At 36.4% G+C, this 21,847-nt stretch overlaps 1 protein-coding gene across 2 annotated transcripts in view; it reads right to left on the bottom strand.

The window, feature by feature from the left end:
• The window catches only part of LOC149829411 (ABC transporter G family member 32-like), a 70,708-nt gene that overhangs the window by 16,364 nt on the left and 32,497 nt on the right, over positions 1-21,847 (bottom strand). For both annotated transcript variants that reach the window (XM_090015921.1, XM_090015922.1), the window contains exons 20-21: positions 20,873-21,006; positions 20,561-20,788 (exon numbers count right to left, since the gene is read on the bottom strand). In XM_090015921.1, the coding sequence (XP_089872047.1) occupies positions 20,561-20,788; positions 20,873-21,006 (362 nt within the window). The remainder of the gene's footprint in view (positions 1-20,560; positions 20,789-20,872; positions 21,007-21,847) is intronic.

Below are 21,847 nucleotides of genomic sequence, written 5' to 3'. Positions count from 1 at the left end.
TCAATTTATGCATGCGCCACGTACTGGACATATGGAAGCGGTCAAGAGGATCCTTAGATATCTTAAAGGGACTATTGGGGATGGATTGATATATTCACCACAGTCATATGGCAAAGATAAGCACGAACTTACTGTATATTGTGATGCAAACTGGGCAGGAGATCCTGATGAACGAAGATCTACATCAGGATATTGTGCCTTCATTGGAAGAAATTCAGTCTCTTGGAGCAGTAGAAAACAAAAGGCTATCGCTAGATCAAGCACTGAGGCTGAATATAGATTCATGGCTGCTGCTACTGCCGAAGTCACATGGATCAGGCATCTACTAACTGAAGTAGGAGAAAAGATCTCCCACACTATCTTGCTATGTGACAACCAAAGTGCTATCAACATATCATTCAATCCAATACATCACAGTCGTGCTAAGCACATTGAGATTGACCAACACTTTGTGAGACAGAAGGTTGAAGAAAAAGAGATTGAGCCTGAATTCATCAGTACTAAAAGGCAAGTTGCAGACATATTTACCAAAGGGTTAACCAAGGATCGTTTTTGGATGCTTAAAGGCAAGTTGTTCATGGTCCAAAACCATGATCAACTTGAGGGAGGGTGAAAAAGGTGAAAAAGGATCCGACCCGAGTCGACCCGATCCATGTAAAGATTGTAAAGATTATATACAGAGTATACGTTTCCTTTTAATTGGGTCTGGATACACCAAACCCGGATCCATAACTATGTAAAGTAAAGTTATAAATGCATTGTTTTAGGTCATGATTTCATACAGAAATCGTGACAGCCGCAGACCCCTTCGCCTCTTCGTCTCTCTCTCTCTCTTTCTCAATGCAGGTACGGGTGGATTTCTAACACATCATTGGAGGAGACAAACAAGAGTTAGTTTTATTAAGAATATTTTAAACCAAAGCCTTGAAATAACTAATCTAGATTTTCTTAAATACTTTTTAGGAATTGAGGTTCCATATTCTGCTCGCGGCTATTTTTAACTTAATCCAAGTTTGTTTTTGACATCATAGACAAGTTTGGAATTACATGTGACAAAAGGGCGGACACTCCTGAAGTGATAAATGCAAAAATAAAGATAGATGATGATATACCTTTGGACGATCCTACTCCTTACCCCCAAATGATTGGGGCTCTCACATATTTGACCATCATCAGACCTGATATCTCACAATGCAGTCCATACCAGAGTTATTGGAAGCTTCTTAGATAGGTGAGAAGCCCACTTCCCAGAAACTCGCTTTGGAAGCACGATACTCCTCGCTTCTGAAACTTGATGAGAATCTCGATTCTCCCACGCTTCTCATATGTTTTTCACATGATTCATCTATTCTTCTTATATGTTCTCACTATACTTTTCATGTTTTTTATGTGTTTCCTCTCACACTTTTCACTCACTTCCATGTGCTTTCTCTAAATTGAGAGACATCATTTTTAGATTTTTTCTTACACTAAAAATCATGAAATTTAAGAATAGTCATTTTTATTTTAGTTTTTATTTGTGTTCTATTTTGATTCTCATACAATTCTTATATTGTTTTTTTATTCCTCGTTTCCTGCTTCCTATACATTTTTAAATACATCCCTTCCACTTTCCATATTGTTTCCTGCTTCTGCTTCTTAGTCTGGCCAATTTGGTTCATACCGCCAGTCAATTCCAACATTCTCCTACCACTGTGCACATGAGTACCATTATGTGTATCATTAGATATTTACAAAATTTTGTTTCTAAAAGGATTGTTTTGTCTTCCTCCTCCCCACTCAAATCGATTGCTTATACAGACTCTGATTGGAGAGGTAGTCCTAATGATAGATGCTCAACTATATGTTTATGTGTTTTTTTAGGTGTCTCGTTGGTTTTCTAAAAATGCAAGAAGCAGCAGAAGGTGTCATTATCGTCAACCGAAGATGAGTACCAGACCATAACCACCGCAATATTTGAAATTGTGTGGTTTATAAGATTATTGGAAGACATGGGGGTGCATATGCAATCGCTCTCAAGGTTATGTTGTGATAATAAAAACACTATCTACATATCTGACAATTATACATTTCCTGAATATACAAAGCACATCGAGATAGATTGCCACTATATTCGTGAAGAATATCTTAATAAGACTATTATCCTGCCCAATGTAGCATCGAAGTTCCAGCTAGCTGACTTTTTCATAAAAGTGCTTTCATCTCTCTGATTTCCCTTCTTACTTAACAAACTTTCAGTGATCACACCGTAAGTTTGAGGGGGAGTGTTAAGTTGCATCATATCATTGTAATAGGTAATACCCAATAAGGGTATTTCAATCTTTTCACTATATAGGTTGTGCCCACTAGGGGCACTAGTATCTTTGTATATTTTTTGTTTCCTTTATTTTTTTCTGTTTTGTAAATTCTTGTTTTTGTTATTGGCTCGCCTTTGTGTATATACAGGGGTGTTTCCCCTTAGATCTGGAAGGGCTTGACTTAAGCAAGTGCTCTAAAATAAGATCTATATTTTTAATTGTCTCTTGCCCATTTGTGATTTTGTGCTTGTATGCTTGTATTTGACCCATAAGTGGTCTTTGTTTATACACACCTTTGTGTGTTTTGTAAAGCTCATAAGAGGTATTCTATTGTTCTTTTGTATTTCATTACACTTCACAATCATCTCAATATTATGAATGATTTATTTCTTTCCGTAATTATAAGACCATGGTCTTAATGGAACCTGCAAGTTCAAAAACACTTGATCCTCCAATGCATCAGGACCTATTGGATGACACAGTAGTTGACCTGAGTGATCAGATTTTTGATTAGGTAGGCTTTTGTGTTAGATCTAAGGCACATAACCGCTCTCTTTCTCTCATCCAAATTCTGCCCAATACCTTGTGTTGTATGACTATGGGGCGGCAGGGTCGCTGCCAATGCCAGACGCCAGCCTTTCCAATGAAATTAATGTTGTGGTACAGGTGGGTACTGAGAGATGATAATGGTAATGGTAGGTGATGGTTCTGGTGGATGCACTAGGTTATTGTTTGCAGAGGAAAAGGACTTGACAGTGGTATTGAGTGGAATTAGAAAAAACACAAAAAGAGCAATGCATGATAGTGGCGGCGTACTTTGGTGAGTAGCGACAGCCCAATAACTTTATGGACAAGACTTAGGCTTGGTTTTTCCCACATTTTCCCACTGCATGTCTACCATATTGTTGGTGATATCCAACAAGCAACAACGAAGACACCCTCCTAACCATTTTCCAGCTGCCCACTACCAAATCAGTGTGATAGTGGTTGTTTATTTGGTTTGCAACCTTTGTTTTTATTTGGATCTGGATATTCTCCCTCATTAGGATTATGGATCCGATGATCTATTTAAGGATGTAGTGGGAATAAAAGTTAGAATGAGAGGTATGTCTGTCCTTCAAACTCCAAGAGGCCTTCAAGGGATACTTTATATTGAGGCATTACAGACCTTCTCCAAGGCTCAACATGCAATATCGTGTATTTTCGCACTTAGTCATTTTATGATTTTGTTGAAAATTTGGCTAAGTATAGAAGAAAAATTGTTTGAAGCTCGATATTAGACCGATGCTTTTGAGTTTAGGCTTGGCCCAGGTCCCATCAACTAGGCCTAGATGAGCCATTTAAAATGTAAGAAAGAGATTTATTTTCGACCTTTAAATTCAAGCGAGATTTGGGTTATTTTCGAGCAAAATTCAAAATTTATAATCATGTGATATATCGTTGGATGCGTCTCGGAATGTTGATCGCAACGATATGTTACTTTTTATAATTTGAGTTTTGGTTGGCTCGAAAATCGCATTTTTCAAAAAAGCAATTTGTCGATTCGGATCCGGATTTGGATCGGACTGGATCTAATGGATTTAATCCAAATTAATATGGATTTGGACTCTATTCAAGACCCATATTAATCTGGATTTGGTCCAATCCAAAACCCATTTGGATTTTGGAGATGGATTTGGATATTGGATTCAGATCCAGATCCAAATCCATGCCCAACGATTTTCTAGCTTTAAATTCATTAAAAAGCTTTAAATTAGAGTTAATTAAGGTTAAGAAGCCTCCAAAGTTAATTTGGCTATTTTTGCAAGTTTCTGAATAATTATTAATTATTTAATAATTAATAATTAATACAACAACAACAACAACTACGCCTTCATCCCAAAACAATTGGGGTCGGCGATATGAACCAACAAAGAAAATCATTATGGGTCTTCCACATGAATCCTTCTCCTCCATTCATTTCTATCCAATGTCATGTCCTCGGTGAGGTTCAAAGCATTCATATCCTTTCTTATCACCTCCATCCATGTATTCCTAGGCCTACCCCGACCTTTTTTAACTAATATATTTTTCCATTTCTCCATCCTTTTCTAACTGGAGCATCATTAGGCCTTCGTCGAATATGTCCAAACCACCGTAAACGATTCTCTCTCATCTTATTTTCAATGAGTGCAACGCCTACCTTCTTACGTATCTCCTCGTTCCGAATCTTATCTTTTATTGTATTTCCACACATCCATCTCAGCATATGCATCTCAGCTACACTCATTTTTTGAATATGATGTCTCTTGGCAGCCCAACATTCCGTACTATATAGTAAAGCGGGCCTAATAGTCGTCCTATAAAACTTTCCCTTCAACCGCAATGGCATTCTACGATCGCACAACACTCCAGTTGCACTCTACCATTTCATCCACCCAACCTTTATCCTATGATTTACATCTCCATCAATTTCTCCATACTTTTGAATGATAAATCCCAAATATTTGAAAGAATCATCCACCGGCATTTCGTGCTCACCAAGCTTCACTACACTCCCATCACTACTTTGTTGCTTACTAAATCGACATTCCATGTATTTTGTCTTACTCTTACTCAACTTAAAACCTCTTGCTTCTAATGTCTGTCTCCATAACTCTAACTTAGCATTAACCCCAGCTCTAGACTCATCAATCAAAATAATATCATCAGCAAACAACATACACCACGGCACATTTTCTTGAATTGATCTCGTAAGCTCATTCATCACTATAGCAAATAGGAAAGGGCTTAAAGCAGATCCTTGATGTAACCCAACCGTTATAGGAAAATTGGTTGTCACCCCTCCACAAGTGCGGACATTGGTTACTACTCCTTCATACATATCTTTAATTATACTAATGTACATGAGAGAAACACCTTTCTTCATCATTGTCCACCAGAGAACGTCCCTAGGTACTCTATCGTAAGCCTTCTCCAAATCAATAAAAACCATATGCAAATCTTTGTTCCTCTCTCTATTTCTCTCAATAAGTTGTCTAAGAAGATGTATAGCTTCCATAGTTGATATTCCAGGTATAAAACCAAATCGATTCTCCGATATCATGACAATCTTCCTCAACCTAGACTCAATCACCCTCTCCCAAAGTTTCATAGTATGACTCATGAGTTTTATACCACGATAGTTTGTGCAATCTTATATATCACCCTTATTCTTATATAGAGGCACCAAAGTACTCTTCCTCCACTCATTAGGCATCTTATTTGTCCGCCAAATCTTGTTAAAAAGATTTGTCAATCATTCTAAACCTTTCTCTCCCAAGCATTTCCAAGTCTCGATAGGTATACCATCTGGGCCAACTGCCCTTCTTGATTTCATTTTCTTCAAAGCCTCTGCAATTTCTTTCTTTTGAATCTTGCGCATGAAGTCACGATTCATCTCATGAAAAGGAATTGAAAAGTCTCCAAGATCCTGAGCATGACTTTCATTAAAAAGCTTATCAAAATAATCTTTCCGTCTCTCCTTAATCTCCTCATCTTTGACTAAAACCCTTTGTGTTTCATCTTTGATACATCTAACCATACCCAGATCCCTCGATTTCCTATCTCTCATCTTTGCAAGCCTATAAATATCCTTCTCACCCTCTTTGGTATCCAACTTGTCATAAACCTCCTTATATACCTTATCCCTCGCGTTTCAAACTACTTTTTTAGCTTCCTTCTTTGCTATCATATACTTCTCCAAATTCTCATTATCACGATTTTTACTTAGATTTCTATAACACTCTCTTTTAACCTTAATAGCTAATTTGACATCCTCGTTCCACCACGATGTATCCTTACCTAGCGGTGCACCTCCTTTAGACTCATCCAATACCTCCTTAGCCACCTTTCTTATGCCACCCGCTATCTTATTCCACATAGATTCTGAATCCTCCTCGAGACACCAATCAACTTCCTTAACTACCCGCTCTACAAACATTCCTTGTTTAGCTTCTTTCAGTGCCCACCACTTAATTCTAGGATCTATCATGTCTATCCCTTTTGTGGTATTGTCTAATTCTAAGATCTAAAATTAAGACTCTATGTTGTGTAGCTACACTTTCTCCCGGTATAACCTTACAATCGATGCAACCCCTATCTCTCTTTCTAAGTAGGAAAAAATATATCTGACTCGTATTAACCCCACTTTTAAATGTTACTAGGTGAGACTCCCTCTTCCTAAACCAAGTGTTTGCTAAGATCATATTATAGGACAAACCAAAATCTAAAATCCTTTCTCCACTTTCGTTTCTTTCTCCTATACCATAGCCTCCATGGATACTCTCAAATCCATCTCTACTAATGCCTACATGCCCATTAAGGTCACCGCCGATGAAAAGCCTTTCTCCATAAGATATCCCTTGTACTACTCCATCTAAATCTTCCCAAAATTGACGCTTAATGGAATAATCTAAACCTACTTGAGGTGCATAAACACTAATAATATTAATAATAATTAATTTTTATTTATTCCGAATTTTATTTGCAAGGTTGATTAGAACTTCTTAAAAGAGTCCTTGTTCATGCCTAAGAAGGCTAAAGTAAGTTTTAGAAAAGACTTAAAAAATTGGAAACTTTGAAAAGTCAACCTAAAAAGGAGTTTTGAAAATTTTAGAAAGAGAAGAGAGAGAGAGTCCTCAAAATAGGAAACTCTCCTTCTCTAGCCCATTTAGAAAGGGTCGAAGAAGGGGGGAGTCACCCCCTCTCTTAGCCTATTTAAGGGGAAAAAAAGGAAAGAAAGAAAGGGAGAAAGAAAAAAAAAGAGAGGAGAGGAAATGAGAGAAAGGAGGAAGACGAAGGAGGAGCCTTCTTCTCCAGCCATCCAGCTTTTCCACCATTATTTTTCTTGTTTCTTTTTTATTCACGTAAAGATACGGGTTTTCTCTCTTGAATCAAGTGAGAAATTGAATGTAAATGGGTTTTTCATACATGGTTTTGATGAAAATCCATGGAAAAAGAGTAGATCTACATGTTTACTCTAAAATATATGGAAGAGGGTTAATGGATCCTCTTCCATGTATTCGTTTTTTATTTTATTCACTTTTTCAAGAAGAAATTTCTGTGTATGTTTAGTTTTATGGTAAAACAGAATTTATTTCATGCTAAAATAGCTTGTTATGTGTTTACGTTATGACGTTATCGATTTCCATCGATGATCCGTGTTACGGATCGTTTGAGGCATGTAAGCATGTGATAGATAACGTTATACACGTGTTTTTCATTCAAAGTCTGCATAATGGTAGGTAATTATCTTATGAATTTTCGCAAATCTGAATATGCATGTGTTCTTGGCATATGCATGTAAGCTAAATGTTCATGTTATACTTTTGTACATGCATACATAAATGAATGAAAGTATGCATATTCATGCACCTGTGAGCAATGAAAGTTAAAAAAATGCCTTTATATTTTCTGATGGCCTGACTTGCCAGGCCCTATTGGTGGCGCGGTTAGGGTCTGGTCGGCAGACCAACCGAACCCAGTTCGGTTGGTCGGGCCAGGCCAGACCTGTCCAAGCTTGACTCGGCCTCGTCAGGCCTGACTGAGTGGCCGGGCCCAGCCGAGTAGTGCTCGGCTGGGCAGCAGGTGGTTTATATATATATATATATATATATATATATATATATATATATATATCATAAACCAGCAGTCTGGACAGCAGACTAGGCGAGCTCGGCTCGGTTGGCCAAGCTGGCCAGCAGGCTGACAGGCCTGCCGAGCCTGCTGGGCCCATGCTCAGCTGGGCAGGGACTGTTACAAAAAAAAAGAAGTTATTTTTTTAAAATAACTCTCATTGGGGCTAACTGCCAAGCCCCAGCTGGATCTGACCAGACCACTGATCTGGACCCCAACCGACTGGGTCAGCTGGGTGTTGAGTTTATATAAAAGAATATATATATATATATATATATCTGAAACAAAAATTTTAAAACAGGATTTTTGTTTGGTGACAGGTGGGTGGCTTGTTGCACCCAGCTGATTGGGATCAGCTCAGTTGGGTTTTGAACCACAGCCAATGGGGTCGGCTAGGTTCGAGTGTCTTATTGCGGAAAAAGAAATAAATAAATTTTTACACTCTTGGGCTGGTTCAAATCTAGAATTCAAATGTGTTATGCATGTAAATTTCCACATCTTGTTGCTAAGTGTATGTATTTGATTTTAATACATGTTAAGAATGTAATTTCTCACATGCTTTGACTCGATGTGACATGTTAAGCAGTATGTTGTTACAAAGTTTGTTTAAGTGCATGTGCATACATGAAATTGATGTGTGTTTTGCATGTACGTAAATGTATGAACGTTCATATATTCTAATGAAGATGTTTCATGAATGAAAGCATGTATGTGGAATGATTACATAAATACATGTATATGAATACATGATCTTTGATAAATTCCATTTGTTTCCAAATAATTTTGAAATTCATTTGATAGATACTCTCCACCCGAATCGGATCTAAGAGTGGAGATATTACTTGAAAATTGAGTTTTTACTATCATATGAAATTTCTTGAAGAAGTCAAAGACTTCGGATTTTAAATTGAGAAAATAGATCCACACATAACTAGTGTAGTCATCAATGAAAGTAACATAATAGGAGTATCCTCCTTTCGATATGACCGGAAAAGGGCCCCAAACGTCCGAATGGACTAACTCAAAAGGTCTTATGGATACAAAAGTTCTATTTCGAAAAAGATTGGATTTCATTTTTCCAAAAATACAATTCTTGCAAACAAAATGTTTCTCATTACAAAATTTCTTTCCAAAAGAAAAGGAGTGCATTTTTTAGAAACTTGGATGTCTAAGTCTTTGGTGCCAAGTTTCAATATTTTTATCTTAGACACGATTACAAAAAGAGTTAATGAGAAGTTTCAAGTTGCTCATGTAATAGAGATCTCCCCTCCTATGGCCTTGCCCAATCTGCTTCTCGGACCGGACTGTATAGAGCAATCCTTAGTTGAGAAAGAGATTTCACATCCATGATCACATATTTGAGAAACAGAAAGGAGATTTAAATTAAGTTGAGGTACCACTCTTACGTTTGGCACAAAGAAATCTTTGGAAAAATTTAAAGTTCCAAAACTTTTTACTTGTAAAGATGTACCACCGGCGGTTGAAACATAAGAGTTTTTAGAGTTATTACATAAATCAGAAAGCCCATTTTCAAGAGGGGTCATATGAAAGGAAGCTCCAGAATCAAGAATCCAAGAAGACATACCTGGAGGAGAAGAAGAAGCTATGGCAGCACCCGAAGTTGATGGCGATTTGAGTAGAATTTGAAGTGCTTCCGATAGTTGAGCAAGAAAGAAGTACTCATTCCCTTTGATAGTATCCTCCTTTTGAGTAATTTCTCCAATGGAGGCAACCTTACTTTTTGGTGCTTCATTTAGCTTAAGGTAATTAGGTCTTATATGATCATGTTCTTGGCAATGATGGCAAATGGCTTTTTTATAGTTGTCATTATAGTTATTTTGCCTCCCAAAGTATAGAGGCTTATAGGCTTTCACATGATTGTCGGGTTTAGACACGGCCAAAACTTCATCTCCTCCCTTAATCATGCCAAGACGAGTTTCTTCTTGGCATATTTCAGCTATGGCATCTTCCAAAGGAAGAGGCTTAGATCTATGAAGTAGGGAAGATCTAACTTGTTCATATTCGGGCCTAAGCCCACGTAGAAATTGAAAAAAGTGTTCTTTTTCCATTTGTTATCTTCTTAGTTTCACATCTTCACTAGAAACTCACTTTGGTTCTAGTAGAGATAGCCCATCCCATAAGGGTCCAAGGGTGCTAAAGTAATCTCTTACACCCATTTCCCCTTGCTTAATAGTTCGGATTTTTTCTTGGAGAAAGAATTGGCGAGCAAGGTCTTTTTGAGTATACATACCCTTCATAAAGAACCATACTTCATTTGTCATCCGAAATTTAGCAATGTTGGCGCAAATTTTAAGCTCCACATTGTTCATAAACCAAGCAAGAATTTTTGCATGCTTGCTTTCCCAATCTTCCACTTTAGATTGATGATCTTTAATGGCCTTCATGTGGGTATTTCCTTCAAGAGCTTTTTCTTGATCATCATCCAACTTGGTGAGTTAGAGTTGCAGTTCCGAAATAGTGCCCATGACATATCCTCAAAGCTTTTTACCCCTGAGGTTGTTCTCCATAGCGGCGGCCCACATCATGTAGTTGGAACCATTAAGTTTGAAGGAGAGATCAATCTTTTGTTCTCCTTCCATTTTAAATTCAAGGAGACAAACCAAGAAAGAGAAATACAAAATGAAAAATATAACTAGTCAACTAGCAATATCAAGAATCAAGAGCATACACTTGGCTCTGATACCATGTAATGAAATATGCGGAAATAAAAACAATGTCCTACAATGGACATTCACATATAGAAAGCAAAGAACAAATCCAAAAAGGACATACACAAAAGCCAATAATGGCTTGCAAACATAAATTCTTATAAATGCAAGAAAGGGCTTCAAGAAGCCAATACTTTACAAAGGGGGAGACCCCACTTATTTATAGGCAAGGAGTGAGAGAGAGGGAGAAAAGTAAGAGAGAGAGACCACATTGGGAGGCCCAACAAGGTGTCATTGGGCTCCCAACGACTCCTAGTTGGGAAAACAAAAAAATAAGAGAAAGAAAAAGGGAAAAAAAAAACTAAAAAAAGACTACAATTAGGTTAGCCACTTGGAACATAGGGTCTTCAACCGGTAAGTTGGTAGAGTTAGTAGATGTTACGTGTAGGAGAAAGATGGATATTTTATGCCTACAAGAGACCAAATGGGTAGGTGAGAAAGCAAAAGTGATAGAACCTTGGGGATATAAGATTTGGTATACAGAAATAAATAGGAATAGGAATAGGAATAGGAATATAGTAGGGATTGTTATTAGTCGTGAGTTTATAGATAATGTAGTTGAGGTCCGTAGGAAGGGTGATAGGATTTTACTTATTAAATTAGTATTAGGTGCGGATATTATTAATATTATTAGTGTTTATGCACCTCAAGTAGGTTTAGATGATTCCATTAAGCGTCAATTTTGGGAAGATTTAGATGGAGTAGTACAAGGGATATCTTATGGAGAAAGGCTTTTTATCGACGGTGACCTTAATGGGCATGTAGGCATTAGTAGAGATGGATTTGAGAGTATCCATGGAGGCTATGGTATAGGAGAAAGAAACGGAAGTGGAGAAAGGATTTTAGATTTTGGTTTGTCCTATAATATGATCTTAGCAAACACTTGGTTTAGGAAGAGGGAGTCTCACCTAGTAACATTTAAAAGTGGGGTTAATACGAGTCAGATATATTTTTTCCTACTTAGAAAGAGAGATAGGGGTTGTTGCATCGATTGTAAGGTTATACCGGGAGAAAGTGTAGCTACACAACATAGAGTCTTAATTTTAGATCTTAGAATTAGAAAATGTCGCAAAAGGGATAGACATAGGATAGATCCTAGAATTAAGTGGTGGGCACTGAAAGGAGCTAAACAAGGAATGTTTGTAGAGCAGGTGCTTAAGGAAGTTGATTAGTGTCTCGAGGAGGATTCAGAATCTATGTGGAATAAGATAGCGGGTGGCATGAGAAAAGTAACTAAGAAGGTATTGGGTGAGTCTAAAGGCGGTGCACCGCTAAGTAAGGATACATCATGGTGGAACGAGGATGTCAAATTAGCTATTAAGGTTAAAAGAGAGTGTTATAGAAATCTAAGTAAGAGTCGTGATAATGAGAATTTGGAGAAGTATATGATAAAAAAGAAGGAAGCTAAAAAAGTAGTTCGAAACGTGAGGAATAAGGTAATATAAGGAGGTTTATAACAAGTTGGATACCAAAGAGAGCGAGAAGGATATTTATAGGCTTGCAAATATGAGAGATAGGAAATCGAGGGATCTGGGTATGGTTAGATGTATCAAAGATGAAATGCAAAGGGTTTTAGTCAAAGATGAGGAGATTAAGGAGAGATGGAAAGATTATTTTGATAAGCTATTTAATAGAAGTCATGCTCAGGATCTTGGAGACTTCTCCATTCCTTTTCATGAGATGAATCGTGACTTCATGCCCAAAATTCAAAAGAAAGAAATTGTAGAGGCTTTGAAGAAAATGAAATCAAGAATGGCAGTTGGCCTAGATGGTATATCTATCGAGGCTTGGAAATGCTTGAGTGAGAAAGGTTTACAATGGTTGACAAATCTTTTTAACAAGATTTGGCGGACAAATAAGATGTCTAATGAGTGGAGGAAGAGTACTTTGGTGCCTCTATATAAGAATAAGGGTGATATATAAGATTGCACAAACTATCGTGGTATAAAACTCATGAGTCATACTATGAAACTTTGGGAGAGGGTGATTGAGTATAGGTTGAGGAAAGTTGTCATGATATGAGAGAATCAATTTGGTTTTATGCCTAGAAGATCAACTATGGAAGTTATGATCTTCTTAGACAACTTATTGAGAGATATAGAGAGTGGAACAAAGATTTGCATATGGTTTTTATTGATTTGGAGAAGGCATACGATAGAGTACTTAGGGATGTTCTCTGGTGAACAATGATGAAGAAAGGTGTTTCTCTCAAGTACATTAGTATAATTAAAGATATGTACGAAGGAGTAGTAACCAATGTCCGCACTTGTGGAGGAGTGACAACCAATTTTCCTATAACGGTTGGGTTACATCAAGGATTTGCATTAAGCACTTTCCTATTTGCTATAGTGATGGATGAGCTTACGAGATTAATTCAAGAAAATGTGTCGTGGTGTATGTTGTTTACTGATGATATTGTTTTGATTGATGAGTCTAGAGTTGGGGTTACAGCTAAGTTAGAATTATGGAGATAGACATTGGAAGCAAGAGGTTTTAAGTTGAGTAAGAATAAGACAGAATATATGGAATGTCGGTTTAGTAAGCAACGAAGTAGTGATGGGAGTGTAGTGAAGCTTGGTGAGCAAGAAATACCGGTGGATGACTGTTTCAAATATTTGGGATCTATCATTCAAAAGTATGGAGAAATTGATGGAGATGTAAATCATAGGATAAAGGTTGGGTGGATGAAATGGAAAAGTGCAACTGGAGTGTTGTGCGATCGTAGAATGCCATTGCGGTTGAAGGAAAAGTTTTATAGGACGATAATTAGGCCCGCTTTACTATATGGTACGGAATGTTGGGCTACCAAGAGACATCATATTCAAAAAATGAGTGTAGTTGAGATGCATATGCTGAGATGGATGTGTGGAAATACAATAAAAGATAAGATTCAGAACGAGGAGATACGTAAGAAGGTAGGCGTTGCACTCATTGAAAATAAGATGAGAGAGAATTGTTTACGGTGGTTTGGACATATTCGATGAAGGCCTAATGATGCTCCAGTTAGAAGGATGGAGAAATGGGAAAATATATTAGTTAAAAGAGGTCGAGGTAGGCCTAGGAATACATGGATGGAGGTGATAAGAAAGGATATGAATGCTTTGAACCTCACCGAGGACATGACAATGGATAGAAATGAATGGAGGAGAAGGATTCATGTGGAAGACCCATAATGATTTTCTTTTTTGGTTCATATCGCCGACCCCAATTGTTTTGGGATGAAGGCGTAGTTGTTGATGTTGTTGTTGTACAATGCCCTTATTGGGCAGAATTACAGAAATACCCTTATCGGTATGATTGAATATATATATATAACATGTATTTTAACAGTGTGTATTTCATGATCTTATGAAATTTTGCTTAAACTTGTGTTTAATCTTTCTCTTTACACTTAATGTATTAAAAGTAGCACATGAAGTGTTACAAACTATGATCCAGCTTATAAAAAGAAAAATAATAATTTTTATATTGATTTTTTATCCTTATACACTTATAATAAATTTACATGATGAATAAGATTGTTTATTTGTGCATAAGGTATTAAGCATAATTTCTTATGGGAAGTCATTCACTTTAATAAATGTCTTTTATGGTCTTTTTGTGAAACAATAGTTATGATATTGGGTGTTTTTCTTGTTGGTCCTTTTTGTGGATGTTATTTTCTTAGTCTCATGGCTCTTTAATGAACATTATCTTACATGTTTTGCATAGGATTTAAATATTATGTTTATGTTGCACACTTAGCTTTTAATAAAATATTAAGTTGAGAATCATGAGAAACTTCCTTGTGTTTTTCCTTAGTAGGTGTTATAAGTGTTTCCCTCATGGTTCACTTTAGTACTTTCATTATTGATATACGTGCTTGTCCACTTAGATCTTTAGTGGACATGTGTGTTCTTGATTAAAGACTCTTGATTCCTTGCATACTTGTTATTTATAAAATATAAATTTGTATATTGTGTCCTTAGTGCCTTAAATGTATCACTTGCATATATGCTTAAATTTGTTCTTATGCATGTCTTTTGTATAAGATACGTAGCTTTAAGTTATTTAGATTATTGTATATACATGAGTTCTTTTAATCTCTTTGTAAGTATCCATGATTAGTTGTACTTGTGTATGCACTTGGTTTTCTATACGATTCTTTGAGAATCTCTATATTTGTTTTGGTCCTCCTTAATGTGAAATGGCATTGATTGTCTCATAGTAGGCTTGTAATCTAGATTGGGCTATCTCTCTATATAGCTTGCTTGTATTAACGATGCTTATGATTGCATGAATTGGCATTTTGTTGTGCATATGATTGCACTATATTCAGTCTAAATTTTCATCCACCGTTATTGGATTTGATTTGAAACTTTGTTTTTTTCAAATCAATTCTTATATTTGAACTCATTTATTTGGAAAATGATTTTCGTGAGTATTTATTGTTGTCTTATGGAATTTAGTGTCCATCACAGAATTTTATATGATGCATTATTTCTCTTGACCTTGTTAGGGATGAGTTGTGTGCACCTTGGTTATGTCAGTTTAAATCGTCAACTTATAGTTTGGCTCTAACTGACGGTTGTTTGAACTTTGGTTTTATGAACGTATTGTATCACTCATTTGTTTATTTGGCCATTATTAAATTGGATGTGATTATTATGTATCTTGGTGTTTCAAAAGATTGTACAAATTGATGGCATTAGTTTGTTTACATTACAAGCTTTCTTACGTCGGGTGTTTTTCTCCTATTATGCCTTTTATCTAAGTGTCATTATATGTAGACAAGAGATGTTTGTTCACACCTTCGTGTGTGTTTTTGGCTCATTATTGACATTATGATTATACTCTTGATCTAGTCATTGATACACTTGATTTTTTAGAATCGTTATACGTAGACGATATATTTGTTCACACCATCGTGTGTGTTTTTAGCCTATTGTTGGCATTATGATTATACTTTTGATCCAGTTGTTGATACACTTGATTTTTTAGTGTCATTACATGTAGACAAGAGATGTTTGTTCACGTGTGTTTTTAGCTCATTGTTGGCATTGTGATTATACTCTGGATCTAGTCGTTGATATACTTTATTTTTTAGTGTCATTATACGTACACAAGAGATGTTTGTTCACACCGTGTGCTTTTAGCTCATTGTTGGCATTATGATTATACTCTTGATATAGTCGTTGATACACTTGATTTTTTAGTATTATTATATATAGACAAGAGATATTTATTAACACCTTCGTGTGTGATTTTAGCACATCGTTGGCATTGTGATTATGCTCATGTTCTAGTCACTTACACACATATTTTGAATGTCATTATATGCAGACAAAAGATGTTTATACACACCTCCATGTGTGTCTTTGGCCCTTTATTGGCATGGTGATTATGTTCTTGATCTAGTCGCTGATACACTTGATTTATTAGGTTTGGAGGCCTAGTGAATCAATTGCTTATGGTGGTCAAACTATTGTTGAAGTTTGCAAAAAATCACTTATTGATATTTGTGAGAATTTAAATCTCTTCATATTTTTTGCAAATTAGTGTTGATTTGCAAATATCATTCTCTTTGTTAGGTAGTATTTTTTTAAAATCTCTTCTTGAAATTTTTAAACTTTTACTACTCATTGTTCCTTGTATGGAAGATGTTTATAGATAAAAATTTCAAGCATTTTTTGCATACTTGTGATGTTTAATAAAATCTTATTCTTTATATTGTGAGTCTTATTGTATGTGCCCATTTGTGGGTGTTGAGAGTGTGTTCATCACGAAAACACGTGTGTTGTACAATTGATATTGGTGGATACTTTTGTTCGTAATTAAAGGCTATTTGATTTTTTACCTTAAAATCATGCATTTTATGTGCATGTTATTAAAAATAGTTATTTTTATTGTCATCTTATGTGCATTAAATATGCTTTAATTACATGTTGGATATATATATATATAGATATATATATATATATATATGTTTTTATATTGATTATCTTGTTCACATTGTTGCATGAACTCAATTAGCTTCTCTTTTCTTAAGGTCTCCTTTTGACTTGTTATATTTTATATGCATGTTATTTGAAATGCTTAGGATATTATTTATGCATAATTGTCTATCTCTTCTTGATGATTCATATGTCCTTTAATGATCAAATTTTCTTATGATCAATGTTATGTTTTTCTTGAAAAATAAGTTGATTTTAAGATTATGGTCTCATTTCATAAAAATTGATCCTTGAGGAATACTCTTATCTTTCTTAATGATTATCTTACGTTTCTAAAAATTATTCCAACTTTGTTTGAAAACTTTATTCTTGTTTTTAAAATATATTTTTTTTAAATTTTTATAACTATTGGGCTAGGATATCTTCCTTGTGTAGTTGGAACCTTTGGTTTGTTCTCTCTACAAGCTCTTAAGGATGTGATGGATTGAGAAAGAATATCTTTGATGCATCATGTTATAAATATGGAGATAGCCGATGAAGGCATTTGGGGATGATCACCAGTAAAGACATTTGAAGACTTGTATTTGCAAAATTCTCTATGTGATAAAGATGGAGATTTTCCTTGAAGTCACTTGAAGACTTGAATCCTTCCTATTAAATCTTTTTTGTATTTCCAAACTTTCGGTATATCATTGAGTAAGTTTGAGGGGGAGTGTTAAGTTGTATATATATATATAATAGGTAATACCCTTTAGAGGTATTTTCATCTGTTTGTAATAGATGTCCACTAGGGACAGTTTTGCTTTTTTTAAATTTTTTTTTTCCCTTTATTACATTATAGGGGCTTTATGGTCATTGAGACCATAGAGTCATTGGGAGCTCCCAATGACTCCTATGGGAGCTCCCAATGGCTCTATGCCTTGGGTCTTTTTGTATATAATGGCACAACTTGTGCCCACTTTTTTTAATGCTTCTCTTAAGCATTTATGTTCAATACCGATGAATATTTTTATATTTTGTGTTTTTCTATTTAGTGACTTAATGTCTTATATGCACTTAGTACTTGTATTGTTGCCCATTGTTGGCTATTGTTTTATCCCATAGTGGACTTGTGCTTGTATATATTGTGATTGTAATCTCGTAAGCTCTTAGTGGGCATTGGTTTGTGCTTATGCATTTTTGTGATCGTGATCTTGTAAAGCCCTTAGTGACATTGTTTGGCCTATTGTTTGGATCTGCTTGCAGGAGTTCAGATCCACCACATGTTCCATGTCTCGCATTTGAAACCTTACAAAGGTGAGCCACTGGATAAATCTCTGCACCTACCTGTCTCGGGGGAAGCATCGAAGCCCAATCCATTCACATACTGGGCAAACGGCGACACAAACAAGATGGTCACCTGGTCACTGAAATCCTCATGCAGTGGAGCAGAAGCAAAATAGACGAAGCGACGTGGGAAGAAGAGGACCGAATTTTGACCCGCTTTCTAGATTTCTCGCCTTAAGGACAAGGCGAGTTTGAAAGGGGTGAATTGTTACGGACCACCCCTAGTCCGCCTAGGAAGACCTGATTCCCACGACCCGCGATCCCCCTTGTGGGATTCCTACTCCACTTGGGAATCTCTCTCGTGAACTCATCATTTCTTTGGACTCTTAATTCTTTGGTCTCTTATTGTTTTTAGGACTCTTTAATAAACTCTATAAATAGGTGTATTGTCTTGGTTAATAATCAATGAAGTTTATTGAATGAAATCTCTATTCTTCGTTCTTGCTTGTCATTTTCCAACCTTTGAGGGATTGATATTCTCCCTCCACACACCCCCATCATCCTTGCAAGGATTGATATTCTCCCTCCACACACACCCATCATCCTTGCAAGGATTGATATTCTCCCTCCACACACCCTATCATCCCTGCATAGATCGCAGGTCCAGGTGAGATTGATCTTCTCCCTCCTCCTTGCTGACGTCTCCCCCTTGGGAATCGTACCCCAGGTCAGAGGTCCTGTTCTTTACCCTTATCTTCCCCTCTTGTGACTGGTTCTTGCCTGCGCCTAGCCCTCCCAGGGCCCAGTTTGCAGAATTTGTTCCTCCCCATGTTGGTGGAGCTTTGGCCACCTCAGCGCCAGAGAATTGGGGGTCTGAACGGGAGAACTTAAGGGGAAGATATGGGATATGAAATGGAAAAGCTTGGTATGAAAAGAGAGTTTTTGTAAAGCTGGGACACAAGAACACAACAGACACACATATGATTATCTACATTCAATATTATTAATCTAAAGAAACAAAGCATGATATCATCTCAAGTCCAAATTCTTGGATAACCAATCAAAATCAAAACACTAAGGAGGTGTCTGTATCCTTTGGAATTTCAGATCCAAGGGATTCAGCAGATGCGACCCCTCCCCATCGGACAAGAGACTCTCATTCTTTCCCTTTATATCAGGGATTTAACATTCTTCGTATAAAGTCTGATGTTTGAAATACCTCAGACTTTGGCATGGGGCCTGTGCCACATCAGCATACCGTATGCCAGCTCAGATCCACAGAGCTGAGGTCTGAGGTATTTAAACATGCTCTAAATATTAAGTCCAACTTGGAAATAGAAATGCAATGTAATTAATAAAAGATTTTAACACAAAATAAACAATCAAGATCATAACAAGAAATATATGAAGTACACAATGTTGACTGTCACACACAGGTTTGACTGTGTCCATGAAGTGCTGGGATGTATGTACCATTGTGTTCGTGCATGCTAAGTGAAATGTTCATTTGGGTTTTCTGCACTCCAAACAACATGCAGGCCCAAATGGGAACAAAGTTTATATGGTAAAGGTCAAAAGGAAGACGGAAATCATAAGCCATTGCATCAGCTTCAAAATAGTTTCTAGGCAGGGACACAAACAAGAAATATAATATTGACATTAATCATGTAGATTTTTAATATGCATGTAGTAACAATTAGGCTGCCATTAGTATACCATGTAAGTATTCAACACAGAAGAAGGTTGTCCGTGTATGAAGATATACTCAAGTGCAATATTATCACAGATGAGAGTAAATACTGCAAAGGGAAAGCCGCAATTCTCCATCCCTAAACTTCAGAATGGAAGCCTCATCTAAATTTTCCATAAAGTTCTGTGTTGACTACAAATGGGTGCATTTCAGGGTTTACAATCCATCTGATTTTACAAGAGACCCATGGAATGGCATTGGTGAGGCAAAATAAACCAGTCTCTAAATTGAAAAAATTAATTCCACACACAAGGATGGTTCAACCGCTAAACAGCTCTCCTAGCTTGAAAATCTTCTTAGATGGTCAAGTACTGTCAACCAAAAATAAATAAAAAAATATGCAAAAGATCCTAAAAAGGATAGTTAAAGAAGGATGAAAGTTATGAAAGGATATGAAGGCTTGTAAGGAGTGACAAGAAGCACTTTATGAAAGATTGTTTTAATTTAATACCCTCATAGGTAGATTAGCTGAATTCAAGGACTTAAATCTCCTTGATCCAGGTTGATAGACCATACATAGATCAGGTGGCTCAATCTTGATCAAGAGAGATTCTACATTCTGCATGGTAGGGAATGATGTCTCCAAGAAAACAACATTTACAAGACTCAGTTATGTATCAACAAAATAAAAGTAAAAAATGAAAAATACAAAAAGTAGAATGCCAATACAAGGCCCAACCAGGAATTATCGGTTTCTGCAAGCAGTATTCGTAAAAGCAACATAACCCGTCTTGGTGCATACAGTCTTGTACAAACCATGGGGGATAGGATTACCAATGTGTGTGTTTGTATGTTTGTGCATGTGCATGTGCATGTGCATGTGCATGTGCATGTGCATGTGCATGTGCATGTGCATGTGCATGTGCATGTGCATGTGCATGTGCATGTGCATGTGTGTGAGAGAGAGAGAGAGTCGGTCCCAGGTGTAACCTTTTGCTACCAAATCTCCAGCAGATGGTACCAAACATCAAAGAAATGATGACAGTGTAGAAAAACCGAACTGCAGTATAGTGAGCGTTTCTCCAATAAGATCTGTGCTGTTTCCACAGGCACGCAAGAAACTGCATGCGAAATGGTTGAGCATATTTGGTTGGAAAGCTGAGATCTTTTGAGTCATGTGATGGTCGACTTAGATTCTCAACTAACAATTTGTTTTGCCTGCGGAGATATAGAAAAAGCATACTTACAAAACCAATTTTCATTTTTCTATAAAAATGGCATCAGTAAAGAAAATGACAAAACCTGTACAAATTAGATTTCCTGTAAATATCAGCAAAATCCACTCCTAGGCGGTTCTCTTCTTCTGGAGAGGTCACCTCTAGCATCCATGTTGCTGGATTATAACCATCCTTTATCTTAGGCACACCTTCAATGGCCTAATTTCATATAAGATCTGTTAATACCACAAAGATCTTTTTCTTGCAAGTCATGTATTATGCACAGTAAGCAACAGAAACATCTGGGAAGGGCATTTCACTCTACAGAGAGTACGCATTGTCTTTTTTGTGTGCATGTATGTGCTTGTTTGTTTACATACGTAACTTCTTGCTCAAAGATAAAGACTTGTACGAACATGAAATTGTGAGCAAAAAAATGAAATCGAGAGACATTTCCTAGATCTAAACTTGAAAAAAAGCAATGACAGATATTTCAGGATTTAAATGTTGGATCATAGCATGATTGAAAGGAAAACATAAATGAAGTATGTAATTTGCAAAATATCACACTATCCCAGTTACCATTTTCAGTTAATGCATGCAGCACTATCTAATCACAGTTTCTAGTCTCACTATATTGCCTGAAATATCACCGTGTCATGCACTATATTGTGCCAACTCCTAAGCAGGTAGAACTTCAGTTAACTCACTACAGTCATGGAATTTTATCTGTACCCAAAAAACAAACATGGATTAGTAAGTGACGCTTTTGCAAGGAAGCAACTGAAAGCCGCAACAGAAAGTATTCCATTTTTTCTTTTTCATTCTTTATATTCTTTTACCAGTAAGGGATGCTAAACCCCACTAACTGTCAAAGATACAAATTTCTCATTTTTTTCTTTCTTTTCTCTTTCTAGCCTCTTTCCATTCTTCCTTTTTCCTTTTTTTTTTTTTTGTTCTCTTTTTCATCTGTCCTGTGGCTGGAATCACACAGTAAAACCTCCATACTGTTTGTTTATCATCATCTCTCTTCCTTTTGACATTCAACTTTTTTTCTTAA

Source organism: Nuphar pumila, chromosome 8, assembly GCF_984573655.1.
Source record: "Nuphar pumila chromosome 8, dmNupPumi1.hap1.1, whole genome shotgun sequence".
NCBI classification, from domain to species: Eukaryota; Viridiplantae; Streptophyta; class Magnoliopsida; order Nymphaeales; family Nymphaeaceae; genus Nuphar; species Nuphar pumila.
This window is presented reverse-complemented; position numbering and strand designations above follow the sequence as displayed.